The sequence below is a fragment of the Andrena cerasifolii genome, chromosome 6 (genome assembly GCF_050908995.1).
Source record: "Andrena cerasifolii isolate SP2316 chromosome 6, iyAndCera1_principal, whole genome shotgun sequence".
In the NCBI taxonomy this organism is placed as follows: domain Eukaryota; kingdom Metazoa; phylum Arthropoda; class Insecta; order Hymenoptera; family Andrenidae; genus Andrena; species Andrena cerasifolii.
The window spans coordinates 3,124,495-3,151,719 of NC_135123.1; the positions used below are offsets into that span (position 1 = coordinate 3,124,495).

The 27,225-nt window shown below is 35.8% G+C and overlaps 1 protein-coding gene and 1 long non-coding RNA gene across 2 annotated transcripts in view; both read left to right on the top strand.

Moving 5' to 3' along the window:
- The first annotated feature begins 2,199 nt into the window (after nt 1-2,199).
- Nucleotides 2,200-27,225, top strand: part of LOC143369815 (uncharacterized) — a 230,457-nt gene continuing 205,431 nt past the window's right edge. Inside the window, exon 1 of the long non-coding RNA XR_013085498.1 lies at nt 2,200-2,476. This is a non-coding gene — a long non-coding RNA (uncharacterized LOC143369815). The remainder of the gene's footprint in view (nt 2,477-27,225) is intronic.
- The window catches only part of Vglut (Vesicular glutamate transporter), a 44,201-nt gene continuing 30,131 nt past the window's right edge, over nt 13,156-27,225 (top strand). The window contains exons 1-3 of the mRNA XM_076814075.1: nt 13,156-13,291; nt 16,085-16,217; nt 18,565-18,785. Of these exons, the coding sequence (XP_076670190.1) occupies nt 16,144-16,217; nt 18,565-18,785 (295 nt within the window). The 5' untranslated portion in view covers nt 13,156-13,291; nt 16,085-16,143. The remainder of the gene's footprint in view (nt 13,292-16,084; nt 16,218-18,564; nt 18,786-27,225) is intronic.

Genomic DNA, 27,225 nt, shown 5'->3' on the forward strand with positions numbered 1-27,225 from the left:
AAAACTAATAGCTTTCAATGTAATATAATTTTAAATCCGCAGGTCCTTCTTACAAATCAATTTAACACTTTGAGTGGCGTCGGCGTGTTTTTACGTCGCGGGATCTTCAAAACCATGTACAGCAGGGGTGCACAGGGAGCCGTTTTTAGCGCCTAGCTGCGAGCAACCCGCCTGTCCCGTTGCTAAGGTTAGAATCGGTGAGGCGAACTGCAAATAGCGTATAGTGCCTCTACGAGCTATAGTGACTTAGGTGTGAGGTCACTCAGCGGGGTCTTACCCGATATCCTGCTGGGTATGGGCCGCTAAACGTGGCTCCCTAGTACCTCTTGCAGGACTGTGTTTAGGGAGGATCAGGACAAATCCGGGGCCCTATAGATTAAGTGTTACAACTTCGATTTTAATAAAATAAAACAGAAATTGAAGATACTGTTTATCATTATTAGAAGACACCAATTAAGCATTGCTACTGGCTATTAAAAATTGTCTCATTGTCAGCACATATTAAATACAAATCCATTTCAGTAAGGTATATGTACCTACTGCATTACATCAATAGCAATATAAATTATTTTATATTAATAACTTATTTTACCCTTTAGGGCCCAGGTTTTGTCCTGGTCTTCCCTAAACACAGTCCTGCAAGAGGTAGTAGTGGGGGCACGTTTAGCGGCCCGTACCCAGCAGGGTAACGGTTAAGATCCCGCTGGGTACCTCACACCTAAGTCACTATAGCTCGTAGAGGTACTATACGCGCATTTGGTATGACTTGAACCCAGCTACATACACTACAGCAGTTCTCCTCACCGATTCTAACCTTAGCAACGGGACAGGCGGGTTGCTCGCAGCTAGGCGCTAAGAACGGCTCCCTGTGCACCTCTGGTGTAAGTTAATAACGCAAAGTAGGGGAGAGCGGGGACAAACGTAACGGCGTCATGAAAGTAACACACCTTCTCCCCTCTTCCACAAACATCTCCAAAACGTTTGCTTTACACAGTTACATATGTATAGTACCTCTTTTATTGTACTGAGTGACGCTGAAGCAGTAACACAAATCCTATACCGTGGGCAAGCTAAAATTGTTATTCAGATCAATTGTTATTTAGTTTCTTTGTTAATATTCATAGTTAAACTACAAATATTAAACCAATTATTTGCTAGAGTGTTCTTAGATGTCTTTAGAAGTTCCTGTACTTGATTTCAACAAGTCTTGTATAATTTGTATGTTATAACAGTTCTGTTCTGAAAAACATGCCTGGGGACGAAAGTAAGACGTCACTATGGGGATGAAAGTAACATGTTACTTGGGCGAGCAAAATAGCATGCAGGATAGGAATTCTTCAGATGATAATAATTGTCTATGTCTGGTATGTTTGGACCCTTTCAGTGAAAGCTGTTCGAGAGAGAAATGGATGAATGTCTAGATTTTAAGGGTTAGTCCCACAAAGACTGCGCCATGGGTGATCTTCACTACGTATGTCATAATTTTAATTCGGAGTATGTAAAACTTAATACCTATCATTCAACTAAATACACAATACCAGAGAAATGTCCGAAGCTGGTTATGCTTTCCACCTTTCGTTATTTGAAATTTATTTGTTTTTATTGTTACTTAAAATATGTGTATTTAAATGTTTTTTTCTATTTTTTTTTATATAATAAAAAATCCTATTTTGCGTTGGAAGGAGTGTTTTACTTAATTCTCCTCAAAATAATTAGTGTTACTTTCGCCCCCCATCGTATGTTACTTTCGTCCTACCCCTGCAGGACAAAAGTAACAATGACAGTCACTGAGGAAAACTGCCATAACTCTTTGACTACTCATCACGTAAGGCTGAATCTGGGCTCAAATGATAGACCAAGAAACATACTATCTTAAGGCATAATTGTCATTTTTATATCTATAAAATGTAATTGTAGGCTAGGCCAAATGTAAAAAATGTTACTTTTGTCCCCGCTCTCCCCTACATTAAGTTTGCTGAATTAATTTTGGTCAATTAATTATGCATTGCGACTGCTACATAATAGTGAAGTCCTTTAGTAGTGAAGTCAAGTTTTGCCTGCACTGACTCAATACGAAAATCGTGTGTACAATAGATTTTTATTAATTTTGTGCGCTACCAAAATCCGGTGACTTCTTAATTTTTTGTTTGAAAGTCTCGAATTTTTACAGACCATATCAGAGGTTTGCGCCGAAATGACACATGTTCTGCACATTCTGTAATTTTTTCCAAGTCGATTTGAACCTCAATTCGTTCGCAATCAGGAAAAAATGAAGAGAAAAAAATATTCGAGAAAAACGCATTTAAAGTTTCTGGGCAAAGGCGACGCTATAGGTTGCCGCTTGACGTTTTTAGCTGCCAAATCTACAATTTTGCAAATTTTACTATAAACCAAGTGGCATTTTATCAGAAAAGATAGTACTTTCGGAAAATGCAATAAAAAAATCGATTTTTCGACTGCCTAGTCCCCTTAATCTGTGGTGCTTCAAAAATATTAACAATAAATCCATTCACAGATAGCACATCTCACATCGTTTAAAATATTCTCGGAGAGAAATCCGTGCCTTCGAAGCAAGACGCAGTGTAAATCAAATTGTCAAAATGTGTGAAAGAACCACAGTAAAAATAAAATGAGCTGAGATGAGGCGTAGTGAGAGCCTACGTTCCGGCTTACGATCAGACATTAGGGGATTACAGTCGGTCTCGGTGTACACGAAATTGGATGAACAATATCGATAAGGGTTGTAATAAGATTTTTGACCAATTAACTTTGGCAGGCCTCGCAGAGACCTACTCATGATGTTTTCACTCGGTAGACTCGACTGGGTGACACTGTTAATAGCCATTGACCAATTACCTGCTTATTACAGTATATTGGAATCTCTGGATTCTTATAAATTATTCAAGAAAATAAACAATTAGTCTTATGACTACACATGCATTGGGACATAATTTATATGCAGGTTTGCAGAAGAATTATTTTTTACTGTTTGTATCAGGGTTCTTTAAATAGTTTATATAAATTGTATAGGTCTCGAAATTAAAAGAGATAATTATAAATTATTTTTTATGTTGAATAATAATTATAAATGTATGATTAGGGATGAAATGTTATTCGTTTTTAATATCTAGTTTTTTTTAAATGAATTTAATTCATATGTTTGATTTTTTAATAAAATTATTTTTTATTTTTGTTAAATATAAAAAATGTATGGGATAAGCTATACATTTATGTTATCATTGTTTTGATTCGATTAAATGATGTGGTTTTAAAATTTAATTTCATTATAGATAATTTAATAATTCATTGGAATAAATAAAAAAATTTAATTAAATATAAGTTTTTAAAAATAAAATTTGTATTAATGATTAATATAGAGGTATAATGATGTAATTAGTAGTAATTTTAGTAAATTTATTTTAAATTGAATAATAAATTAAAGGAACTCAGCAAGTTAAAAATATTCACCTGTTTATCAAAAACATGTCTTTTTGTTTTATGATTTAAAGTCCGCTCTGCTCAATGAATTATTTAACTGGCTGCAGTATTTTGACTGTACAAAGGTAGCAAAATAATTTGTCTTTTTATTGAAGGCTTGTATGAACGAGTTGATGAAATATTTACTGTCTCTGATTTAAATTGTTAATTTAAATTCTAAGTAAAAATGCTTAGATTTTTGTATGGGACGAGAAGACCCTATAGAATTTTATAATTTATTTTTAATTAATATTTATATATAAATATAAGTTATCTTCTTTTTATGTAGAGTAAGTCCGGTATAGATCGACCACCGGGAGAGTCCGGCCAGTGTTGATAGTTTGAAGGTACGTGTCCACTTGAGAGTAAAACTCGCGCGAGAAGCTCTCGAGAGTATTTCTCGCAAGTGGACGCTACATCCGAGAGTGACTGTCGGAGAGCGACGTTCAACTCTCAGACAGCGGACGCGTTGTAACTTGCTCTCGACTGGATACATAATAATATTACTATCCGACAGTTGCTTCCGAAATACGAACCACGTTCGTATTCTGCGAGAGTGCTGTCGCGAGAGTAGGTCTTCTGGGTTATGCAGTAGGCTCGCGTCGCGGCAGACACGGCGTTGCCAGATAAGTGTTGCGAGGCAGGGCGTTGCCAGAGAAGTGCTGTTAGGCGGTTAGCCGGAGAACTGCGCGGCCGAGGCAGTCTGCGTTGAGCCGAGTGGCGAGACACATTTTATGTACGCCATTTACTGTAACCAACTCAAAATATATTTGCTATTTCTCTTTCCACGTTGCTTCTTTCTCTTTTTTAAAATATTATAAGCAATAATCAAAGCTTCGTTCGTAGCTTAAAAGAAACTGCAGAGAGTAGGCGCAAACCAATTTCTAGTGGACACGGTTCTGAGAGTTCTATCGGATAGTAAGCTCTCGGCGAGTTTTCTATCGCCTACCATAGAGTAAAAATTTTCGAAATTGCTCTCAAGTGGACACACAATTTAAGAGCAACTATCGAGAATAACTTGCGCGAGTTCTCTCAAGTGGACACGTACCTTAAGACTGATGCAAGATAGGGCGCTGTGTGTCACTGACACGAAACAAATTAACGCGCTTGTTGTTTAGCTCACATTGACCATTGTCACAAATCCGTATTTGAATTATAAGACACAGTTAAGACTTTATGCGAGGCTGAACGTTTTCAGACCAAGTTACAGTGTTGGTGATATTTGACAAACAGGTAAGTTTATTTACACTCTTCCGATATTGGAGGATATAATATGCATAAAAATACAGTGTAACACCAACAATAAGTATGTATTCGTTTTTAATTTTTTTTGATAAGGTGGTCGATCACTCCTTTGATTATGGGATAGTCCGCCCACGTTAATGCGGGATAGTCCGACCACGTTAAGGGGGTTTTCTGGTTTGGCGGGCAAAAAAAATCGATTTTTTTTGCATTATCTACAGGTACATTATATGGGTAATACGTGTGCAAAAGGATTTTTTTCCAATTCGTAATATTTGCAGAGTTACAGGGTGCAGAATAGGTAGGTATATGGCGCGCTCACTGAGCGGGACGGGCGACGCATAACAGTGTTGTTCCTGCAAGTGTATTTCGGCAAAGTTTCGGCGGACTGTTCTTTCTGGGGGTGGTGGTGAGGAGGGGGGGGGTGTGTTTCTGTGTCTTTTAAACACACAAAAATCGACCATTTGGTTACAAGGAGGCCATTACTCTCCTAGGTCATCTTTCTGTCTAATTAATTTTTCTGTCTAAAAATCGGTGACCATGATATTTCAAGATCGGCTGGACCAACTCAGTCCAAGTTTTGCATATATTATCAGCACACATGTGGCTATCGCCCCTGCCAGAATTATGATAAAATATTTTGTTTTTAAACTTTCACAGACCTTTAAAGTAGAAAGATTGTGCGAAAATCGAAACTTAATTTTCAAACCGCCGCCATTTGCTTAATTTTCAATATTTTTTTTATCATTCTGGTAGGGACGATAGCCACAGGCATAGAGATAAAGAATCTCTTTTCATTTTTTGTTATAGATCACTAGAACGAGCCTAATCATGAGCACCGTGACACCATGTTTTTTTCACCATTACTTTAAAGCTGTCAACTGCGTTTGATTTTAATTTTTTTCTGTTGACAAAATTTGTAAAGATAATTTAAACATCAATAAACATGTAGCAATAAACTAAATAATAATAAAATTGATGGGTTCTTTGTAAAAAAAATCCGAAATAACGCGACGAAAACGCCTCGTCAGACCCTCGTTTGAACCCTCGGAAAATGTGTACATTTTGTGGATTTTTTTACAAATCAACGGCTTGATGAAGATTTCTCGTTTTTTTGCTATGTTTACATAGCATTATGAACTACTTAAAAAAAAAGTTTCAGTTAAAACACTATTGTTTTGCAGAAGTTATGCATACATATTCGAAAGTATCTGGATTTTAGACAGCTAAACGGTGGGCCTGAAAACAGCGGTATGTCGGGTCTGAAATAAAAAACAATAAAATCTTCTTATAAAGTATGTCAATAGCTATCGTCCAACGGGGCCGATTTTGAAAAATTTGGAAAATAAAGAAATGGTGAGAGATCAAAAGTAAAGTTACATTTTTCTAAGAGAAAAGGCCACCTTTTTTCTTTATAAATAATAAACGGTGAATTGGAATAAAAAAAAGCTCTCATTGGACGATGTGGAATCTTATTACGATCCTGCATGCAAAATTGGAAGTGAATTGGTTGAACGTAGCGCGAGTTTTTAGGCCCACCGTTTAGCCGTTTAAAATCGAGAGACTTTCGGATATGTATGCATAACTTCCGAAAAACAATAGTTTTTTAACTGAAACTTTTTTTTTAAATACTTCATAATACTATGTAAAGATAGTAAAAAAACGGGAAATCTTCATCAAGCCGTTGACTTGTAAAAAAATCCACAAAATGTACACACTTTACGAGGGTTCAAACGGGTATACCCCCTTAATGCGGGACAATCCGGCCACATTAGTTAAATATACAGTGTAACTATCTCGAAAAATATGAATGGTACGAAAAATTCTTTCAGACGAAAGTTGTAGGATGTCGAGGGGGGCATAACATGTTCGTATTTTTTTATTTCTTATTCTTGTAACTGACATCGAAACGTTTTCTAAACACTACCTACATGTGTCCTGTTTACTGTATTAAATAATATTGTTACAGATTAAGAAATGCCTAAGATTTATAAAGGAAAAAGTGATAGGAGAGCTAAATGGAATGGCAACTGCTTAAACATAGCAATAGAATGTGTTGAAAATTTGGAATTCCTAAATCAACCCTAACATTTCACCAATTCCAAAAACAAGTGGTTCTCAGAAAACGCGGTATGCAGCTTGCAACCATTCTGAGTAGTTCAGAACACATTAGGGCACAGAAAGGCAGAAGAAATGTAAAGAAACACACGAACCCTTCAATTCCTAAGAAGAAACGCAAAAAACTTATGTCGTTAGAACAGTGAGACGAAAACGAATGTGTGAGATGGGGAGAAAATTATTTTGAAACCTCTAAAAGCGACGATTGGGTTAAATGTATGCGCTGCAGCCGTTGGTTTCATGATAGATGCTCCAAGTACGAGAATTTTTGCGATTTATGTGCAAAACTAAAGAAGAAATAAAATATCAATTAATTTACTCGTGTATTATACTTTTTATAAGCTACACTTTTTGTTATTTCTCAAGGTCAGTCTCACCCGTAGTGGGTGGACAGTCTCACCCCTACATGCGGGTGAGACCGACCAGTTGCAGTGCCAATGCTTTTGGTTGAAAATGAAAATAAATATTTGAAATTATTGCACACTATAATTTATATAGTAGGGAGTACAGTGGTTGGCCACCTGGCAGTCATTGGCCCTATTTTGAGAAATGAAAAAATACAAAGAAATACCAGTGCTATGCTTTTTTTAATGAACATATTCATATTCCTTGTACTTTTTTGTTTCGAATGTAATCAATATTTCTCCACTCATTATGTACTGTGATTATGTTTAAAAGCAGATAGGAGACTCAGCTTTGCAGCTTGAAAATTACAGCGATTCATTAAAAAAATTGTAAGAGTACAGTTGAAAGTTTTCGAATATTTGAATGTATTTGTGATATCTATATCTCCCATATTCTATATATCGTATATATTGATAAATAAAGGTGAAAACTTTATAAAAAATATTATTTATTTGTTAAAATTATACATATATTTTTAACATTACAGGGGGCCAACAACTGTCGTATGAATAATGTTGAATAGCAATAATTGGCCGGGCTGCCGGCAACTATTTTATAACCAATGATTAAAAAAGATTATTTAAAAAAAAGATTTTAAATTTATTTTTAAAAAAGATTCAACATTTACGTAATTATAGTACAATTAAATAAAAAAAAGAAGTACTATTAGGTATGTTACATTGTATAGTTATATTATAACATTTCCTTTTAGGTTATGTTATGTGCCAAATAGCGGCCAATCATTGTCGAACAACTACTATAGGACAACTGCTGTCATGACCATGCCAATAACTGTATTTCTTCGTAGTCAATACATTTTTTGTATATTTTTACAAATTCTCGATTTTTTTTTATTTATTTATTTTTAGATTATTAGGGGTTTTTCGTACATATTTATATTGATTTCCATTTCAAATTTACTAAATTCACATTTATAATTCGATATTTATGTGACACTCTTAAGTGGCCAACCATCGTACTCTTTACCTATACTCTAAATTGCTTGGGCTTTGCATTAATTTACACAAAACGACAAGAACGTGAAAAACAACGATGCAACAATTTATTTTCCAAAAAGTGGTCGAACTCTCCCGGACTTACAATAATAATTGGGGCTATTCACTATTTCAATTAATAAATGACACTTAAATACTATAGTTTTTTGTACGTTATAGTCACGCATCTCATTTTTATATAAGTTAATATCAATATTAATCGTATGGAGGAACAGAATACACATGGGAGAATAAAATCAAATAAACATAATATTTAAAACCTAGTGTGGACCATCAAATGATTTTGTTAGAACGTGAATATTTATTAGTTATATAACTTTGTAGAAAAATATGCATAGAGTTACTTACTAATTAATTCCTTAACTGCAGTCTTAATAACGTATTTAAAAATGTGATAGATTTTTTATATTAACCGCAATAACATAAGGATGATTGTAACGAGAATATGTCTATGTAGAAAAATGGCTGTCTGAAGGGAATAAATGATAAAATAAGGAATATTTTTCCAAGGTCAAACTGTACCAGATTTCAAAGACAGTGGCAGCTTTGTAAGTGGGATAGCATATTTTCATCGCAATATTATAGGAATGAATAAATTAATAAATAAAACATTTTCTATTTCAATGGTTCCTTAATGTATTCATTTAATTTAGGTACATCCGATTTCGATAAACCTATTACAGTTGACGTTGTGGGAAATAAAATACGGGTCGCTATTGAACGAAGAATAATTCCTGCTGGTTATTTACGATGACGAAATGATAGTCAGTAAAATATTAGTTTGCAATCGGAGTTATTCAGGGCGTGTCGGTCCTAAAGAGGAGATAAAGTATTGTACAGCAACCATTGAGAGCAGCAGCATCTATCCCTCTGGCCAGATCGATATTTCCTGGCAACCACCGGAGAGGGTACCCACCCCAGTTACTCTGTGTTTGTAACAATGCAAGTCGGCTCCTAACAGCTAGCGAAAGATTTAAGCCGTCGCGTCGGCATCCCTGATTCTACTTTCTTATCCCTTCTGCTTCGGCCAGAGATAATTCCCTACGAACCGAGTGAATTTTTTGACAAACCGAATAGACTTTAGCATTAGTCGAATAAAGTATTTCAAAGAATCTTGATGGAATAAGAAATTAATTCATTTGAGCAAGCATTTTTTTTCAAATAGTTATACATATGTTAATTTACCTGAATACGTAAATAATCTGTTCCTAAATTAGTTTGTAATTTTATTACTAATCGAAAGATTGATTTTCTATTGTATTTGAATAAATACTTTTTGGAGCTAGTTCTCAAGTAACTCAAATAATTGTAAAAAAAATCTAGATTATCTTATTTATGGTAGTTGATTTAAATACTAAATTGAAGGGAAATAATTTCTTTGCTTTTTTTTACAAAAGTCGACTGTATTTCCTAAATTATTTTTGCAACAAATATCACGAAATAATTCAAATAATTCATTACATCAAATTATATTTTGTAATTTATATTTCAAATAATTTTTCTCCAAATCTGACTTTAGATGTAGATGTAGAGAATCATTCGCCATTATATAAATAATTTTATGCTTTGGGGGAAAGTAATGCCCATTCAGTATGAAATGCATTTACTACTTTTAAAAAGCTTATTTTTAATTATATATTTTTAATTTAATAAAATGCATATTTTGAATTATAAACAATAATATTTTCATTACTGATAACTTATGTTGAAAGGAAACAGCAAAAAGAGATATTCCTTTCGCTGTCTTGAAAAGCGATTAAACTAACGCTCAACAGTTACAATAAATGTCTTTGACATTACAATACATGCAGTCAAGCAATTGATGGTTCACGGTAATATAAGAACATATGACTGTTATTTCTACCGAGTAATATACCCAATAAAACCTTGTGTATGTGGGGAACGACTGATTTATGCTAAAAATGCTAAAAAGATAATTCTTCTTTTAAGAATAAAGTTATTATATTAATAAGTAATTGCTTGGATAAAAATACGTGATACTGTACACACACTACTTGAGAATTACTTGTACAAATTCAACGATTATAAACTTATGATCGCTAAAAAATTAATTGCAAGCGATAACTGAGAAATAAAGTAATTGAGATATGTAATAAACTTGTTAGCTGTTAATAAGACTCATAAAATAATTTCAACGATAAATTTTGATATTATTTCTATGCTTCTGCTTATGTACACTGTACATATGTTCAGTTTTACTTGAATAATGTATTTATATTTCCAAATTGTATCGCTCAAACTATTCATGTTCCGTTTTTCTGAATTTATGAATGTATCGTCGTTGATAAAATAAAAGATATATCGCTTCTAATTATAAATAATACGTAAACCGTGTTTATGCAGATATAGTGATTAGGGCGGGATAGTTGCCTTTTGATTAACCAAACATAACTGTAAAAAAATTTGGAAAAATATTCATGTGTGCAGGTTCCTTTTTCTCCTAAAAATGATAATATGATTATATAATCATTTATAGGAGAAAAAGGAACCTGCAGACATGAATATTTTTCCAAAAAAATTTTACAGTTGTGTTTGGTTAATCGAAAGACAATTATCCCGCACCCAGCCCAAATGAAAATTCAAATTTAAAATTTCGCCTATATAGTATGATTATATAATCACTTTTAGCAGAAAAAGGAACCTGCAGACATGAATATTTTTCCAAAAAATTTTTACAGTTGTGTTTGGTTAATCAAAAGAAAATTCAAATTTAATTTTTCGCCTATATAGTATCGCTCCGCCCTAATAGTGATGCTTCAGAAGATTTACTTGATACACCCATGCAAAGGATAATTGGGCTTTATAAAATTTGATCACGTTCCTGTATGAATTCCTAGCTGACGCGGATATTCGATAAATAATTAAAGTGGTAAAAGTATAATCTATATATTTTTGACTATGTATATATATATATATTTTTTTTATATTTTTGTATCCACGAAAATAAGGAACACGGTAAGTAGAATAGGACTGTTTAAGACCAGACTTTCTACGTTCGGGAGAAACACCAATTATCAATCGTTAATCATTATATTAGAATCTGTACTCGTGTGATATTTGATATTCCATGCTATTTTATAACGCTGTGATAAATAACCTTCGAAATTTAGAATGCTGAACAATACCACTGCAGAGAATGCGGGTTGAACAGTCGAAACATCTAAATTTAATTTCAATTGCTAACTGAAACGAAGGATGAGAGAATACACTTTAGGATGAGAGAATACCATCTATTATATAATTTATTATTAACTCTATGTTTCCAGTCGTCCCTACAAATTGTAAGAAAAATTTAAATCTTACTGTATTAATTTTTCCATGATATTACCTTCCTGATGTGCTATCCGCATTTAGCAGTTTTGATACATTAGCAGAATATTGAATATCATATTTTCACGTTGTCGTAATTATTAAGAAGCAAATATCGTTCGATAAAATTCGTGGCGTTTTCGTACAAGGAAAACTTCGTCCATCACTACCGTATTCAAACCAACATTATAATTTAAGAAACTCTGCATTGCACACGTTCAATTTAATTATAAAGGCTGTACCTGTCTGATGTTTATTTAATATTCGAATCTTAACCCTTTAAGCCCAACTGGCATGATTGCGGTTTCGACTAGAATACTTACGTTTATAAGTATCAATCGAGTGAAGAATACAGAACAGTATTGAGAAGTATCATTTACTAATATCGCCATCTTTCCTTTAGCAGGTGTTGATTTAAAAAATTGATTGGCGCAGGACCTCACAGTTCAAAGAATTAAATCAGTTAGAAGGTACACTTGTGTTATACACTGCTCTATCATAAAACTGGGTACGGTATTATCCGCTGACGGATTGTGGAAGCCGTTAGTTAGGTCACTCGAGACCTATATTAAGATTTCCCAATTGTATATTTCCCATTATCTTGATTCAAGCGTTAAATTTATTATATGGTATACTTATCCGTAGGTCTGGGTTAGCTCTGGGTTAGCTCTGGGTTAGCTCTGGGTTAGCTCTGGGTTAGCTCTGGGTTAGCTCTGGGTTAGCTCTGGGTTAGCTCTGGGTTAGCTCTGGGTTAGCTCTGGGTTAGCTCTGGGTTAGCTCTGGGTTAGCTCTGGGTTAGCTCTGGGTTAGCTCTGGGTTAGCTCTGCGTTAGCTCTGGGTTAGCTCTAGGTTAGCTCTGGGTTAGCTCTGGGTTAGATCTGGGCTAGGTCTGGGATAGGTACATAGTATACTTATGCGTAGGTTCCAACAGACGTTATTATTGTATAAGCTGTAGCTAGTTGAGGCCACACTAATTATTAATTGGTTATTTAAACGTTGCAAACGTATAATTGACATAATTTTGTGTCAACTTGTGATGTAGAATTTTTTTCGCTTAAAACCAAGTCAAAATTCGTTGCGCTATTGCTAAACTAAATATTTACTTACTTTACGATTGAAGTAAATGGTTCTCCGGCGATCTATCCATAGCTAGATGAGAGTTAAGAGTGGACGACACCAATAGCGCTGTAAGATCCAACTTCAGCCATTGCTTGGGCTTAAAAGACATCATTAACCAAGCAATGGCTACCCAGGCCACTGTGACTAATTGACGCATCACTTCACGCATCGGGCCTCAAAGTTTAGCCCTTAAATACGTGAGTTTAGGGATCGCATTCGTCAGCGTCAATTCCTCGATAATGCACGTTAACGTTAATACCGTTACGATTTCTATGCCTGCGTAACATTTTGTTGTTGCAAGCTTCTGGTACGGGGGTGCAAAGCCCCGCCTGGGGTCGATCTAAAGGTTGTTGCAACCAGGCCCGATTGGTCAGTGATATCGATGCGTCGGCATGACTGAGCCAATGGCGCGGTGACGCTGGGTTGCGCGGACGCGCTGTGACCAGGAGCCAAGTTTGCGGTGCTCCGCCGCTGCCGCGAACGCTACCGCCGTCGACGACGACGTCAGGCGACGTTCTTCGTCGCGTACCCCGCGCGCTACTGCTACCCACTCCGCTTATAACTATATCTGGACTTAATTATTGGTGAGTCGTGCGCTCGATTCTTTTTTCATTTCTTGCAATTTCGTGTTCTTTCGTGTTGTTTTTTCCATTTTCATTTTTCGACAATGTAGAAACGGTGGTCCGGAAGCTGGATTTGCTTCCTCGCCTGCGAGAGTTTTATTGGAATGGTGGAAGCAATGAAGTACTTAAACGATGAAGAAATGTATCGTGCCGATGATTGATTAGGGATGTGATTACCTGTGATTATAAATGTTGGTACGATCTTTTTGCAAAATGATCGCTGGCAGAGCTATTCACGAGACTTTATTTTCTCTGGTTCCGTTGAATCGCCAATGTTCGGAAGTGATAACGCCCGCATCCTTGGATGATGAAATGTGATTCTCAGTGGTTTTGTCGTGTGCGATTTGCTCGCGTGTGAAAGTGAACGAGTTCGAGGAACAGTTGCGGAGAGCAATTCGGAGAATGGTGGTTCCTCAGGAGTGTAGAAAGAGATCATTTTCAAGCTTTGGTTGCACAAATGTCCAAGATATTAGAAAAGTGTCTGCCAGTTTTTGGTATTGATCTGTTGGAGAAACGCATTGAGTTCTGAGTTCACCCGGTACAGCTTGTTTATCCTTGAAAACATCGGCGTATAATGAAACTCTTCTAACTGTCTTTCTGAAAATACGTTAATATATTTCCTTTAACGAACTTTTGACCATCTCATTAAAATAGACCAAGAAAATATTCGGTATATTGAATAATTTAATATTGCTAACTCACATTTTTATTAACAAAGTAGTTACGCAGTTACGTCTGTTAAGATTCCATATGACCTTTTATTCCGTAAAATATACTTGGTTGTTATATAAATCGTTGTTGTTAAAGTAGGGGTAGAGATCTGACAGATTTGTAAAAATCAATAGCTTTTAACGGTAGTAATGCTGAAATGTGTTATATAAATGTGTTAAAACACGTCCGAAGGGTTGTTCTACCACTTGCCATTAAAAATTCGGGGGTGCTGCATCCCCCATAAGGATGTGCAACGAGTCCATTAAGTGAAATCAGCCGCTCCCATCTTCGCTGTTCCACCCCAATTCGTTAGCACACGTGCTGTGCATTTTCTGTCTTTTGTCTGTCACGTGCCGTTTTAATATCCGAGAGCCATTGTCCCGCGATACGTCCCTTTGTGATCGACTCCCTGTATTGATGTGCCAACAATTTTTGCTTCGCCTACCGTTGAAAGAAGAAGTCGTTTCGGTCTCTTCAACGGAGTACAGACAAATTGTCCGGCCACGATCGATCTGACCTATCAAACAGAATAAAAACGCCACTCAGAAAAATTGTTTCATTTCCATAGAAGGGTGGAAGTTTATTAGAAATAGGTATATAGCATTCTATTGTGCCTATAGAATTTCATATGGTTCTGTAGCTTGTTTCGATGAGTTTCTAAGAATTCCAGCATTGTAAAGCTCCCCAATTCTAAAAGCTTTAGTAATTGAGACTTTACGTTCGATCCTCTTCACGCCTCACCACAACCCTCGTAATATCGCGTTTATGTTTTGGCGAAAAGCTTAAGTGAAAAATATGACCCAGGGATAGGCGGCGAGTTTCTTCTCGCATTTTCCTACCCTCCGAAGACGTTCTCCAGAGAGTTCGGGGATTAGGGATGGAGAGGCTACCACTCCAAATAAACACCCCTACTACGAAGTTCCCCTTGTGTCTCGATACAGAGAACCAATGTCCCTGTATAGATGTGGTTGGCGTTTAAAGGAGAAAGTACAGTCAATCGTGGGATGGTTTAAATGCCTGGCCACCTAAACCAAAACCCTGCTAAAATAATCGAGAAAGTGAGGATTATGGCAGTGATCATTTTCACGTATCTCATATCTGTAAACCTGAAAGAATAATTTCATTCGCGTACAGCCATACACTATTCCTCCTAGAACGGGATTTTCGGGTAGATAAAGGATTAAGGAATAAATGGATCAGACTAATTAAATTCTATTTTTAGGCTAATGAAAAACTAAAATGTGTTACAGTGTTACACTATTGACTAAGTATAGGTAACTCTCGAGACGGACATTTAGAATAGGGCTGGGACTACTTGAATAATTTAATATTCGAATACTTTACAAGTATTCGAATGCTACGGATGAACTTCGAATATTTGAGTATTCGAATGCTACGGATGAACTTCGAATATTTGAGTATTCGAATGCTACGGATGAACTTCGAATATTTGGGTATTCGAATACTACGGATGAACTTCGAATATTTGAGTATTTGAATGTTATTATTTGAATATTCCAATACTTCAGTTGCTCAATTATTTTACGAATATAATTCGAATATCCAAGTACTCGAATATTCTTCGGATACCCAAGTATTCGAATACTATTAGAATATTTAAGTACTCGAATACTGATGTATTCAAATAGTATGGTGTGAAGTGGGTCAAAATTAGCTTACAAGATTTCACCCTGCCAAATGAACCTAAAGAACTCGATTTATAATTCACACCATACTATTCGAATACATCAGTATTCGAATACTTAAATATTCGAATAGTATTTGAATCCTTGGATATTCGAATAGTATTCGAATACTTGGATATTCGAATAGTATTCGAATACTTGGATATTCGAATAGTATTCGAATACTTGGATATTCGAATTATATTCACCAAATAATTGAGCAACCGAAGTATTCGAATATTCGAATACCGAAAAATTCGACAAATAATCCCAGCCCTAATTTAGACATGTTCGTTCCATACACTGCAGCGAAGAAGAACGTTTATTTCCAACGATTGAGAGGGATCATTTGCTTTAGGGGCTGCCGATTATCAGCGGAGCCATTTCCAGCCTTAGAGCAACCCCAATAATTGGAAAATGTCCGGATTTGCGGCAGCGGGCCTCGTGGCCTTCGACTCCATCAAGTCCAAAGCATCGGAAAAAATTGCTGGGTAATGTTACGCATACTCCTACAGAATATGAAAAATCGTTTATATATTTAATGCGCAAGCCTATAGGTATTTGCTCATACGCATAATTACATGTATTGTAATGTACACGTTACGGGGCGTGAATGGCTAATTAATTTATTTAACATGTAGTAATGCTATGTACTGATCCGAAGTTGAAATTGGCAAACACAAGCACAGTTGAATTAATGTTGCATAAAATATCATTCGAAATAATATATTTACGTTATTTCGTTTCAAGAGATAATTCTAAAAATGATAACTATGCACGCGAGGTAACGAAACAATAAAATATCCAATTAGTCGTGCGTTTTAAATACATGTTTCAATTATATAGTGATGTTCTTATTACATTAGGGGGTGTCAATTTTTTTAATGTTTTAATTTTAAAAACGACTAGTGACAAAACGGTACAATCTCAGGTTTCAAATTAACCACTACCTTTTGTATAATACATTATTTACCTAGTTGGGATTTCATTTGAAATTACAGAAACATACGAAAATTATTAAAATTATTAAAAAAAATTTAATTGTTGAGCTTATGAACCACAACAGGAGCAAACAAGATGTCGCTTTTTAGCATTAAATTTATTACATAAATGACATATGGCTAGATCTGTTGCTGAAGTTACATATATTTTCATTTTGTAATAAATACACATTTCCACACATTTTCATGTGAATGTAATGAACACTAATTTCCACATATTTTATTTTTCATTTTCATGCTTTTATGTGAGCAAGTCTCACTTTAAGCAGTATAAGAATATGTTTGTAGTTAAATCTTACTTAATTTTCACTTTTTTCATCTGTGATTTGAAGTAGCTAAACCTCACTCAAATTAATTTCTGAAGATAGTTTCAGATTCAGGATTAAAAACAGCATTACTTTGTCACTAGTCATTCTAAATTTTTTAAAAATTTTAAGTTTACCCATAAAATTGACACACCCTATTTTTACATTATAGTTCGTCCTTCCTCAATTGACATGTTCATATTCAACTTTCGTTCTTCTAAATCAGTGTATTTATTGAGAAGTGCAAGCTCTATTTATAATAGAATGCAGCTTGAGTATTTAGTGTGTGGCATTTGATTAAATGCAGCGATATTTCTTCAAGTAAATTATCTACAATAATTCAAATGAAAATGATTTTTAGCAAGGTGCATACACTTGTTCTTGGAAATGACAAACCCTGCTGAAGGTGCTTTGGACTCGTGATATTAAATATTCTGTGGCATTACACAACGATTAGTAAAGTGTACAGATACATGAGCACATCCTTCCTTTTTATTTCGGAATCATTTTAATATCCTACTTTAATCTTATTGTTACATCTATCGAGCAATTTCATTAGAATCATTTATTTTAAAAAAATATTGAAATTATTAAAACTATAAGTAATACTTTTATTATTTCAAATTCTAGTACACATGTTCCACACAAGTTTCGTCATCAGCAGTCAATATTTCCTTTAATGCCAAATAATATTATTGTAAATGATAAACTGTTATATCCAATCATTGTTTCCTATTTGAACTTGAAATAAAATTCATTCGGCTCTAAAAAAGTTTCTCCGATCCTGTTAAATTAGAATGCATGATCTATCGATACGTCATTAGTTTAGTCTACATGCAGCACTTAATATAGCAGTTTCAATAATCATATACTTTTATGATGACCGTAAGTATTTAATGAAATACTTCGAATTAAATGCAGATCAGAAACTATAATCCACCCTTCATAAGTTAATTTCATTTTCGCTAATTGTAACACATATTTGAAGAAAAATTTTATGTGACAGATGTAGATAGTAAAAGTAGTAAAGTAAATACCTATATAATTGTTTGCATTTCCAAAGAGCAGTTGTATTACTAAAGTTTGAAGTAGTTAAGGAATTGTAAGTATTTATGACCATGTCAAGTAAATTTATTTGTTCAATGTTTTAAGAGAAATGTCGAATAAAACAGAGGATCTTAAGAAATGTGAATTTTTTCTTCTGAAAAGAAATGGCAGAGTGTGTTTATTTAGTTAACGTGGACAACGAAATGAACCTAGCTGTGAAATATATTCCTACAAAATTTCAAAGATTTGAATACAGTGTCTCTATTCCTGGTTATGCAGGCAATTTAATTTCAGCTATGATTAACATATAAATGTTATTATAAATTACTATGTATTTATGTTTCTATTTTCATTTTATTATTATACTATTTTGTATTGTTCGCATTAAGCAAAATTCTATTCTACCTTTCATCTAGCATAAGATTTGTATTATTAAGGGTATTATTATTAAATAATTTATTAATAAAACGAATTTATAACTCCAGATTCAGAAGAAGCAATGCTGGCTACGAGGAATTTGAGATGCCCCGCGAGGGTAATATAGACAATAAGGGGTTCGAGGACGAGAGAGGATATAGTAGACAGGCCTCGTTTGAATCACTTCCTGACCACGAAAGGCCCGCATTGCGTCACATCGATACTTACTGCAAGCCAGAATGTCCCTGTTTGTCGAAAAGATATACTATTGCAACTTTGGCTTGCCTAGGTAAATTTCAACAAATATTTTTATATTATTTTTCATCATTTTTAAGTTGTATACTTATTGCACCATCATTTCAGAACGTGAATATAAGTAATTAGTAACCCACAGTTACACTGACCGAAAAAACTATACCTCAGATTCTTGATTGCAATCAAAAATAATTTTTCATATAAAAGTACAGTGGGCGTATAAAAGTACACATATTACACACGTAAAACTACACACGTATGTATGTACGTAGTTGGATTATTTCGTGATGCCGCATCGTACCTCATCTAACTTCTATCCCGTTTCTAACAATATATTTTCTCAAGAACGTACATAGATGGATAATGTGTAATCGTAATATCTAATTTATGTTTTATATATATTTTATTATAGTTGGCAATAACGTAGCAATATTTATTCCAACAACTTAGTCTCTGCATTCCGCCACGATGCTTCTATTACATTTTACAATAAGTACATTCAAAAGCATATAATTTTTAACTCAATGCTCTGTAGAGGATGTACCATAATATGTGGACATAACTTCAGTGGGGAATTTAGCACATGAAAATAATAAATAAAGTTCATATAGACATTCGTCTTATCTGATCTTGTTTCCGCGTTCCAGCCGTTTCTGTCACTGGTTCACAACATAGCAATAGATAACGTTGGCACTAGAGCGGCGCGATACTATATAGGCGAAAATTTAAATTTGAATTTTCAGTTGGCTTGGGTGCGGGATAGTTGTTTTTTGATTAATCAAACACAACTGTAAAAAAAAAATTGGAAAACATTCATGTCTGCAGGTTCCTTTTTCTCCTAAAAATGATTATATGATCATATGATCATATGATTATATGATTATATGATTATATGATTATATGATTATATGATTATATGATCATATGATTATATGATTATATGATTATATGATTATATGATTATATGATTATATGATTATATGATTATATGATTATATGATTATATGATTATATGATTATATGATTATATGATTATATGATTATATGATTATATGATTATATGATTATATGATTATATGATTATATGATTATATGATTATATGATTATATGATTATATGATTATATGATTATATGATTATATGATTATATGATTATATGATTATATGATTATATGATTATATGATTATATGATTATATGATTATATGATTATATGATTATATGATTATATGATTATATGATTATATGATTATATGATTATTTAGGAGAAAAAGGAACCTGCAGACATGAATATTTTCCAAAACTTGTTTACAGTTGTGTTTGGTTAATCAAAAGACAACTATCCCGCACCCAGGCCAACTGAAAATTCAATTTTAAATTTTCCGCTCCGCCCTAGTTGGCACACATCGGCAGCGTATTGAACACGGCTGCCATCAAATTCAAACAATACCTATCAATTTTGAACTGGTCTGAAGGTCAATGATAAGACGTTTAGAGGCTTGTATTCGAGCTGATACAACTCAAAAACGGCCGTAACTCGGAAACAAGGTAGTCAGATAGGACAAACGTTCATATGAACTTGTTTTATTACTTTTCTGTGCTGAATCCACCACGGAAGTTATGCTCACATATTATGGTACACACTACTTAGGATGCTCTTATTTATTCTTATTTATTCTTGGTGAATTTTTTTCAAGATTTTCTTCACTGCATCTTCCAGAATAGTTCAAAATAATAATAAATACATGTGTAAAGTTTGAGCCCGATCGGATAAAGGGGAAAGGTGCCCCTGGGCCCTTGAACATTTAAATAATTATTTAAATACTCACAAAGTCGATTATATAATATCCTCCAAGTTATTGGTTACATAATAAAATATGTCAAACAAAAGCTGTAGATTCAGACAAGGAGCATCTTTTATTGTTGTATTACTTTTTCTCGTGCGACAAACGGTTTTAGAAAAAAAGTCCGAAAAATTAAAAAAAAAATTTATTTTTCAAATTTTGAGAGTTTGAATCCTTCTCGAACACTTCTTATTTATGAAGGTGAAGAAAAGGATTGTAATTTTTATTTTCGGGGACTATTTTATATACCGAGATATGCCAAAAAGATAAAAAAAAATTTCTCCATATTTTCAGTGTTTCATATGTCATAAATGTTTCCTGAAATTTAGGGACCGATTCGCAAAAATATCGAAGATATAGACATTAGAAGTGAAGTACACTCATTCGTGACAGAGACGTAACAGCATTAACCTTTAGGGTTGAAAATAAAAGATACAGTTCTTTTAGTCTTCATGAATAAGAAATTTTCGAAATACATTTAAATTTTCAAATTTAAAAAAAAATGGACGTGAAATCTTGCACTTTCTTGGCAATAAAAAAGAAACTATGAATCAATTAAAAAATCCGCGCTGTCAAAAACCCGAGTAATAGTATACCACATCGCCATGCAAAATTTGAAGTAAAACGGTTGAATAGGTTTTGAGTAATCGTGGGTAACATGTTTGAAAATCATAATTTCGAGAAACATGTATTTGAATACCTCACTTCTGATGTCTATACCTTCGATATTTTTGCGAATTTCGGTCCCTAAATTTCAGGAAACATTCATGACATGTCAAACACTGAAAATATGGAAAAAAATTGTTATCTTTTTGGCACATCTCGGTATATGCCCCGCCTTAAATGTTAAACAATAGTCCTCGAAAATAAAAATAATTTTTTTTTCTTCGCCTTCATAAATAAAAAGTGTTCGAGAAAGATTCAAACTCTCAAAATTTGAAAAATAATTTTTTTTTTGTTAGTTTATCGGATTTTTTTCGAAAACCGTTTGTCGCACGAGGAAAAGTAATACAACAATAAAAGATGCTCCTTGTCTGAATCTACAACTTTTGTTTGACATATTTTGTTATGTAACCAATAACTTGGAGGATATTATATAAAATCGACTTTGTGAGCTGTTAAATAATTATTTAAATGTCGAAGGGCCCAGGGGCACCTTTTCCCGTTATCTGATCGGGCTCAAACTTTACACAGATTTTTTTGTATTATTTGGAACTATTCCGGGGGGTGCTGCGACGAAAATTCAGATGTCGATAATAAGAGTCACCCTAGTACACATGGTTTAGTGAAGCGCTCTCCAGCGTAGGGGCCCCTCACACGCCTGTTTCCCCTTCCAATCTTTAGCAGTGACGGAGTGTGTCACCGTATGCCACTAAGCCACGTTACGCACTGCGACAAGTTGCCGGCAACCTGGTCGCCGACGACCACGAAGTACACGGGGATATATGAGTTCGTATAGTGCCTATCCGAGATATAGTGACTTACCTGTGAAGCCCACCAGCGGGGTCTTACCCGACAACCTGCTCGGTACTGGCCGCTAACCGTGCCCCCCTACTACCTCTTGCAGGACTGTATTTAGAGAAGACCAGGACAAAACCGGAGCCCACAGAAAATAAAACAGAAATTGAAGATGCGGTTTATCATTATTAAAAGACATAAATTAAGCTTTGATTAATTATTATATTGATTCATAAATTCTCCACTACTGTTCTAATGCTGTTCATATACCTCACTAAAATGTATTCGTATTTAATATGAGACAATTTTTAATAGCCAGTAGCAAAGCTTAATTGATGTCTTTTAATAATGATAAACCGTATCTTCAATTTCTGTTTTATTTTCTATCAGGGCCCTGGTTTTGTCCTGGTCTTCTCTAAATACAGTCCTGCAAGAGGTAGTAGGGGGGCCCGTTTAGCGGCCAGTACCCAGCAGGGTGTCGGGTAAGACCCCGCTGAGGGACTTCACACTTAAGTCACTATATCTCGGATAGGCACTATACGCACTTGGTCGCGACGAACAACAAAAGTTTCTGGTCTCTTGTCGACCAAGTTGCCAGCAACTTGTCGCAAGTGCATAACGTGGCTAATACACGCTCGTTCGCACGCTGGTCTGTTATATTCGCCTCTTTAGCGTGGCGCGGTATCCCTGACAACGCGGACGAGAGTGGCAGAACCCCGAGTGTAGGCATACACGACCTTGGAGAGCGCTAGTTACTAAGCCACTGGTCATTCACTAGAATGATTGTTGGGTGAAATCAAAAGGCCAAGATAAACAGATAATTTTGTTGCTATTACAGTATTGTCTCGCTGAGGGCTCACTGGTCGGGACCAGCGTCGAGCCCGTATCGTGAACAGAGCCCTAATTCCATGCGATCGTTTCTCGCTTCTTTCTGGTCGAAGGGGGCGGGGGGGGGGGGAGGCGAGATGGAACGCTTAGCGTGCACAACGGACGTTCGCGAGGGCGCACCGTGGTCGAAAATCGAGAAAATCTGCCCAAAACATGAAGGTGACCTTTGATTTGTACAAAAATGGGTATACTAGGATTTTCGAGGTCGCTGATTACGAATCTGGTGTCAAAATTGCAAAAAAAAATGGGCGGACCCAATATGGCGGATCGCATATGAGAAAAATATCAGATTTGGTCTAAACTTGGTATCAGCAACCAACAGCCAAATCCCGCGTCATCTATGAAACTGAATGAAGTAGTTCGACTAAATATACGTATATTTGATGAAAATCGAATATAGAAAAGTAGGATTGTTTTTTTTTTCTTTTAAAATAAAAGTTTTTTTCGTCATGAATTTTTCTCAAACTCTTTTCAAATATTTATCGACGCAAGTTTGCAGCGCTTATTGCGCCATGAAACTTTTGTTTGAAACATTTTTTTCTGTCTGTTATACTTTAGGAGTTATACGCGAAAAGTGTGAGTGCCTATTTGACTTTGAGCGTAGTTTTGACACGCTTAAAGAGCGATAGGGCACGAATGAAAAATACCGTTGTTCTTGTCTCGAGCCACTTCTCTATAAACCCACAAAGTTGCGTTCCAATCGAGGAGTCCGGGTGCGCTGTGTTCCCTTGTTAGATCCGCTTTCACGGAAATTCCATTTGTACATTAACTTATTAAAAAATGTCCCAGGTCCAAAGTTGTAATAAGTAGCAAATGGAAATAATTTTTTCAGACTCTCTATACTTGTGTGAACAAGTTCCAAGAAGCCTCACGGTAGAACCAATCGGAACGTTTTTTTGAGAGGCCGTCAAAGTACAAAGACTGTAAATTTTTGTAGTATATTTTTGATTCTAGGCAATCAAATAATGTATTCAAGTTTTAGGGTCCATGTACTTACGGTGCATGATGAAATCCACCACTGATTGAATATATACCATAAATACTGCCACTAAAAAATACCATGAACGACAAACAGTGACGAGTATTGAGACTTCGATCGTCGACTCACGCGCATACACAGAGGATACGAGCTATGTGTGTGTGTGGGGGGGGGGAGGGGCATTGTTTACATTGGACATATGAACAAAGGTCATGAACAGCTTCGATTCTTCTTATCTACTATCCACCTTGCACTTACCATGGTGAAATTTTTTTTTAAGTACTTTCAATTTTGGGTTTTGTCCAACTAGATAGCCCATTTTGATCACTCGCGACGACTGTTTGCTGCTGATACCAAGTTTAGCCTAATCTGATGTTTCCTGATATGCGCGTCCGCCATATTGGGCCCGCCATTTTTTTTTTGCAATTTTGACATCACATTCGTAATTAGCGACCTCGAAAACTCTAGAATACCAAGTTTAGACCAAATCGGATGTTTTTCTGATATGCGCGTCCGCCATATTGGGTGCGTCATTTTGTTTTTTGGAATTTTGACTTCAGATTCGTAATCAGCGACCTCGAAAACCTTAGTCTACTTACTTTTGTACAAATCAAAGGTCACCTTCATGTTTTAGCCAGGTTTTCTTGATTTTTGACCACTGTGGGGCGCGAGCATTCAGGCGAAATCGTGACTGCTCGACGCATGCGTCGACGGTCAGATAGCCGGGCAGCGCAAGAGCCTTTTTTGCGCCCTAGGCTAACTTGTCAAATTGCGCCCTTTATTATAATACATTTATTTGAGATTATTGATGACCTTACGCCGAATTTTTATTCGTAGTTTAAAACAGTTGCAGTACAATTTGTAGTATTTCATTTAAATGTTTATTTTCAAGACTGCCAACAATGAAAAGATCATTTTGCACCGCTTGTCAACCTTACGCCCTAGGCAGTTGCCTAATTTTTCAGAGTAAAGTCATAAATAATCTCAAATAAATGTATTATAATAAAGGGCGCAATTTGACAAGTTCGCGTAGGGCGCAAAAAAGACCGGGCCTGCGTCAAGATGTTGCGAAAACGGTTTTCGTTCACGGTAAGCGCTCGCGACCATCGCGCACGCAAAGGACGGAGTGTCAGGCGTCCGAAAGACGGAGCGAGACAGAACATCAACGCGTCGTCTGTCTCGTACCGTCCTCGCTCGCTTTCAGTGCCTCTTACACGCTCTCGTTCCATCCCGCTCTCGCCTTCGCTGGACAAGACTGAGACAGACGTGGTGGGGATAGCGAAAAGTCCACATCGTGTACACCAAACCGAGCTCTCAACGAGACAATACTGTACATGTGCAGGGTATCTTCAGATAAGCCTCACTTGAACTAATTTCTAAGTGGTAGGAGGTACGAAAATTTGTTTCCGTGATTTTGTATGCCAAATCTCATGACGTAAGAGTTGCGGATCATCAACGGGCAGTGGTAAACGAATTTCTTTTTTACATCACAAATTTTCCCAGCTGCTGCAGCGTTTCTGTTTTCCAATAACGTGTCATAAGAACCCGGAATTTGAATTTTAAGCTTAATTTCATAGTTTAGGTGGTTGAAATAATTAAAATATGATTGAACGGGACACTTCATCAGAATTACTAACACTTCAAACCAGGAAGTCGAGACCGATATAATTTCGGTTACGAAATGGCATTTACGGTCGGCTCAACCGAAATTGGTGAACGAAAATCGGTCAAGAGTTTCGTCTCAACCAAAGTTGATGAGAGAATTTCTCTCAGATTTACGGTTAACCAAAATTCTTGAGAACTAGAAGTAGAACAGAGAATTTGTTACGATCGCGATCGTGACCCGCAAGTCGTGACTTTTGGCTAAAGTTTGTAGCTTATTTGAATTATTTTTTATCACGTTTGTAACCTAACCTTTGATCGTTTGTATTCCACGGCGAAATACATACTATTGAGAGCTAGAAAGAAGTCGGACTACCCACAAGCTGAAATGTCACAGGGGCAAGGGGAATCGTCCGCTCGCTCCACCCAATCCCTTGCAGCAAAGTCCTCGGCGTAACGAGGAACGTGAACGGAACAAATCAGGGGATTCCGCGCATATGGGCAGCCGCTAAGAACCCAAAAGTATGATTTCTTGGAGGGGATAAGGTGGAGCGAGCAGAAGATTCCCCTTGCCCCTGTGACATTTCAGCTTGAGGGTAGTCCGACTTCTTTCCAGCTCGCAATAGCAGGTACTATGCGTGAAATAAATTTATAACAAAATTAATTGATTTAATTTATAATAAACTTTTGAAAATAATTTTTTTTTATATAATGTTCATAAATAATTTTATAAGTAATTGACATATTTTTATAAATAAAATATTTATTCATAATCAGAAAAGTTAATGAAAGATCAATTATAAGGATTAGCAATTTCTTTTTGAGAGAACAATACCCAATTTTATCAGGAGTAACTATAAATATACCTTGCAGTTGTCAGTCACTGATAAAATATTCGAAACATTTGTATTGCCCGAAACGTTCAAGCTTCAAGCATCAAGCTACTCGACATAGTCGGTCTGCTCGAAAATTTCGATCTGCTCCAAGTATATTCGAGCCGCTCGAAAAAATTCGAGGTACTCCGTTTTATCGAGCCGATCGGTTCTTTCGAGCCACTCGTTTTTTACGGGTACTTGGCTCGGCTCGGAAACCGAGTCTCGGCTCAGTCCGAACTTCAAGCTACTCGAATATTCGAGTACTCGAACAGCCTTAATATATACGCTCTCACAAGTCTATCAATATATACGAAAGAAAAACTAAATATTTTTAGTTTATCTGCATTATATATTTTTTTAACCTCTAAGAATGGTATCAAATTTCCGGGTACCATTTTGGTCAGTACCTAGTCAGTGGACAACCAGTCGCAGCGACTGATATGCGAATATCGCGCCGTTTGTATTGATAGTTCTCTCCAAGAGTGCGCCGCACTAGTGCTCGCCGCTATCCCCACCACTTGTTGGAATCATTCGGTCTTGAGTGAGAGAACCCAAGAGCAAGCGAGAGAGGACGAATGAGGCGACATGACGTTACCGTTGGCTACGAAAGAGAGAGTATGATACTCTGTCCCGTTTCGTCTTTCACGGCGCGTAAGCCCTGTCTCTCTCTCTCTCTCGCTGCATCAGCGCGGCGGCTCGGAGTCGTCAACACTATTTGTTAAGCGCTCGCCGCCAGCCCCGAGCGCGAGTTCATAGCAAGAGTTCACTGTATATGGTAATACGACAGTTAAAATATCTTTTAAACGAATCATTTTTCGACACAAGGCCT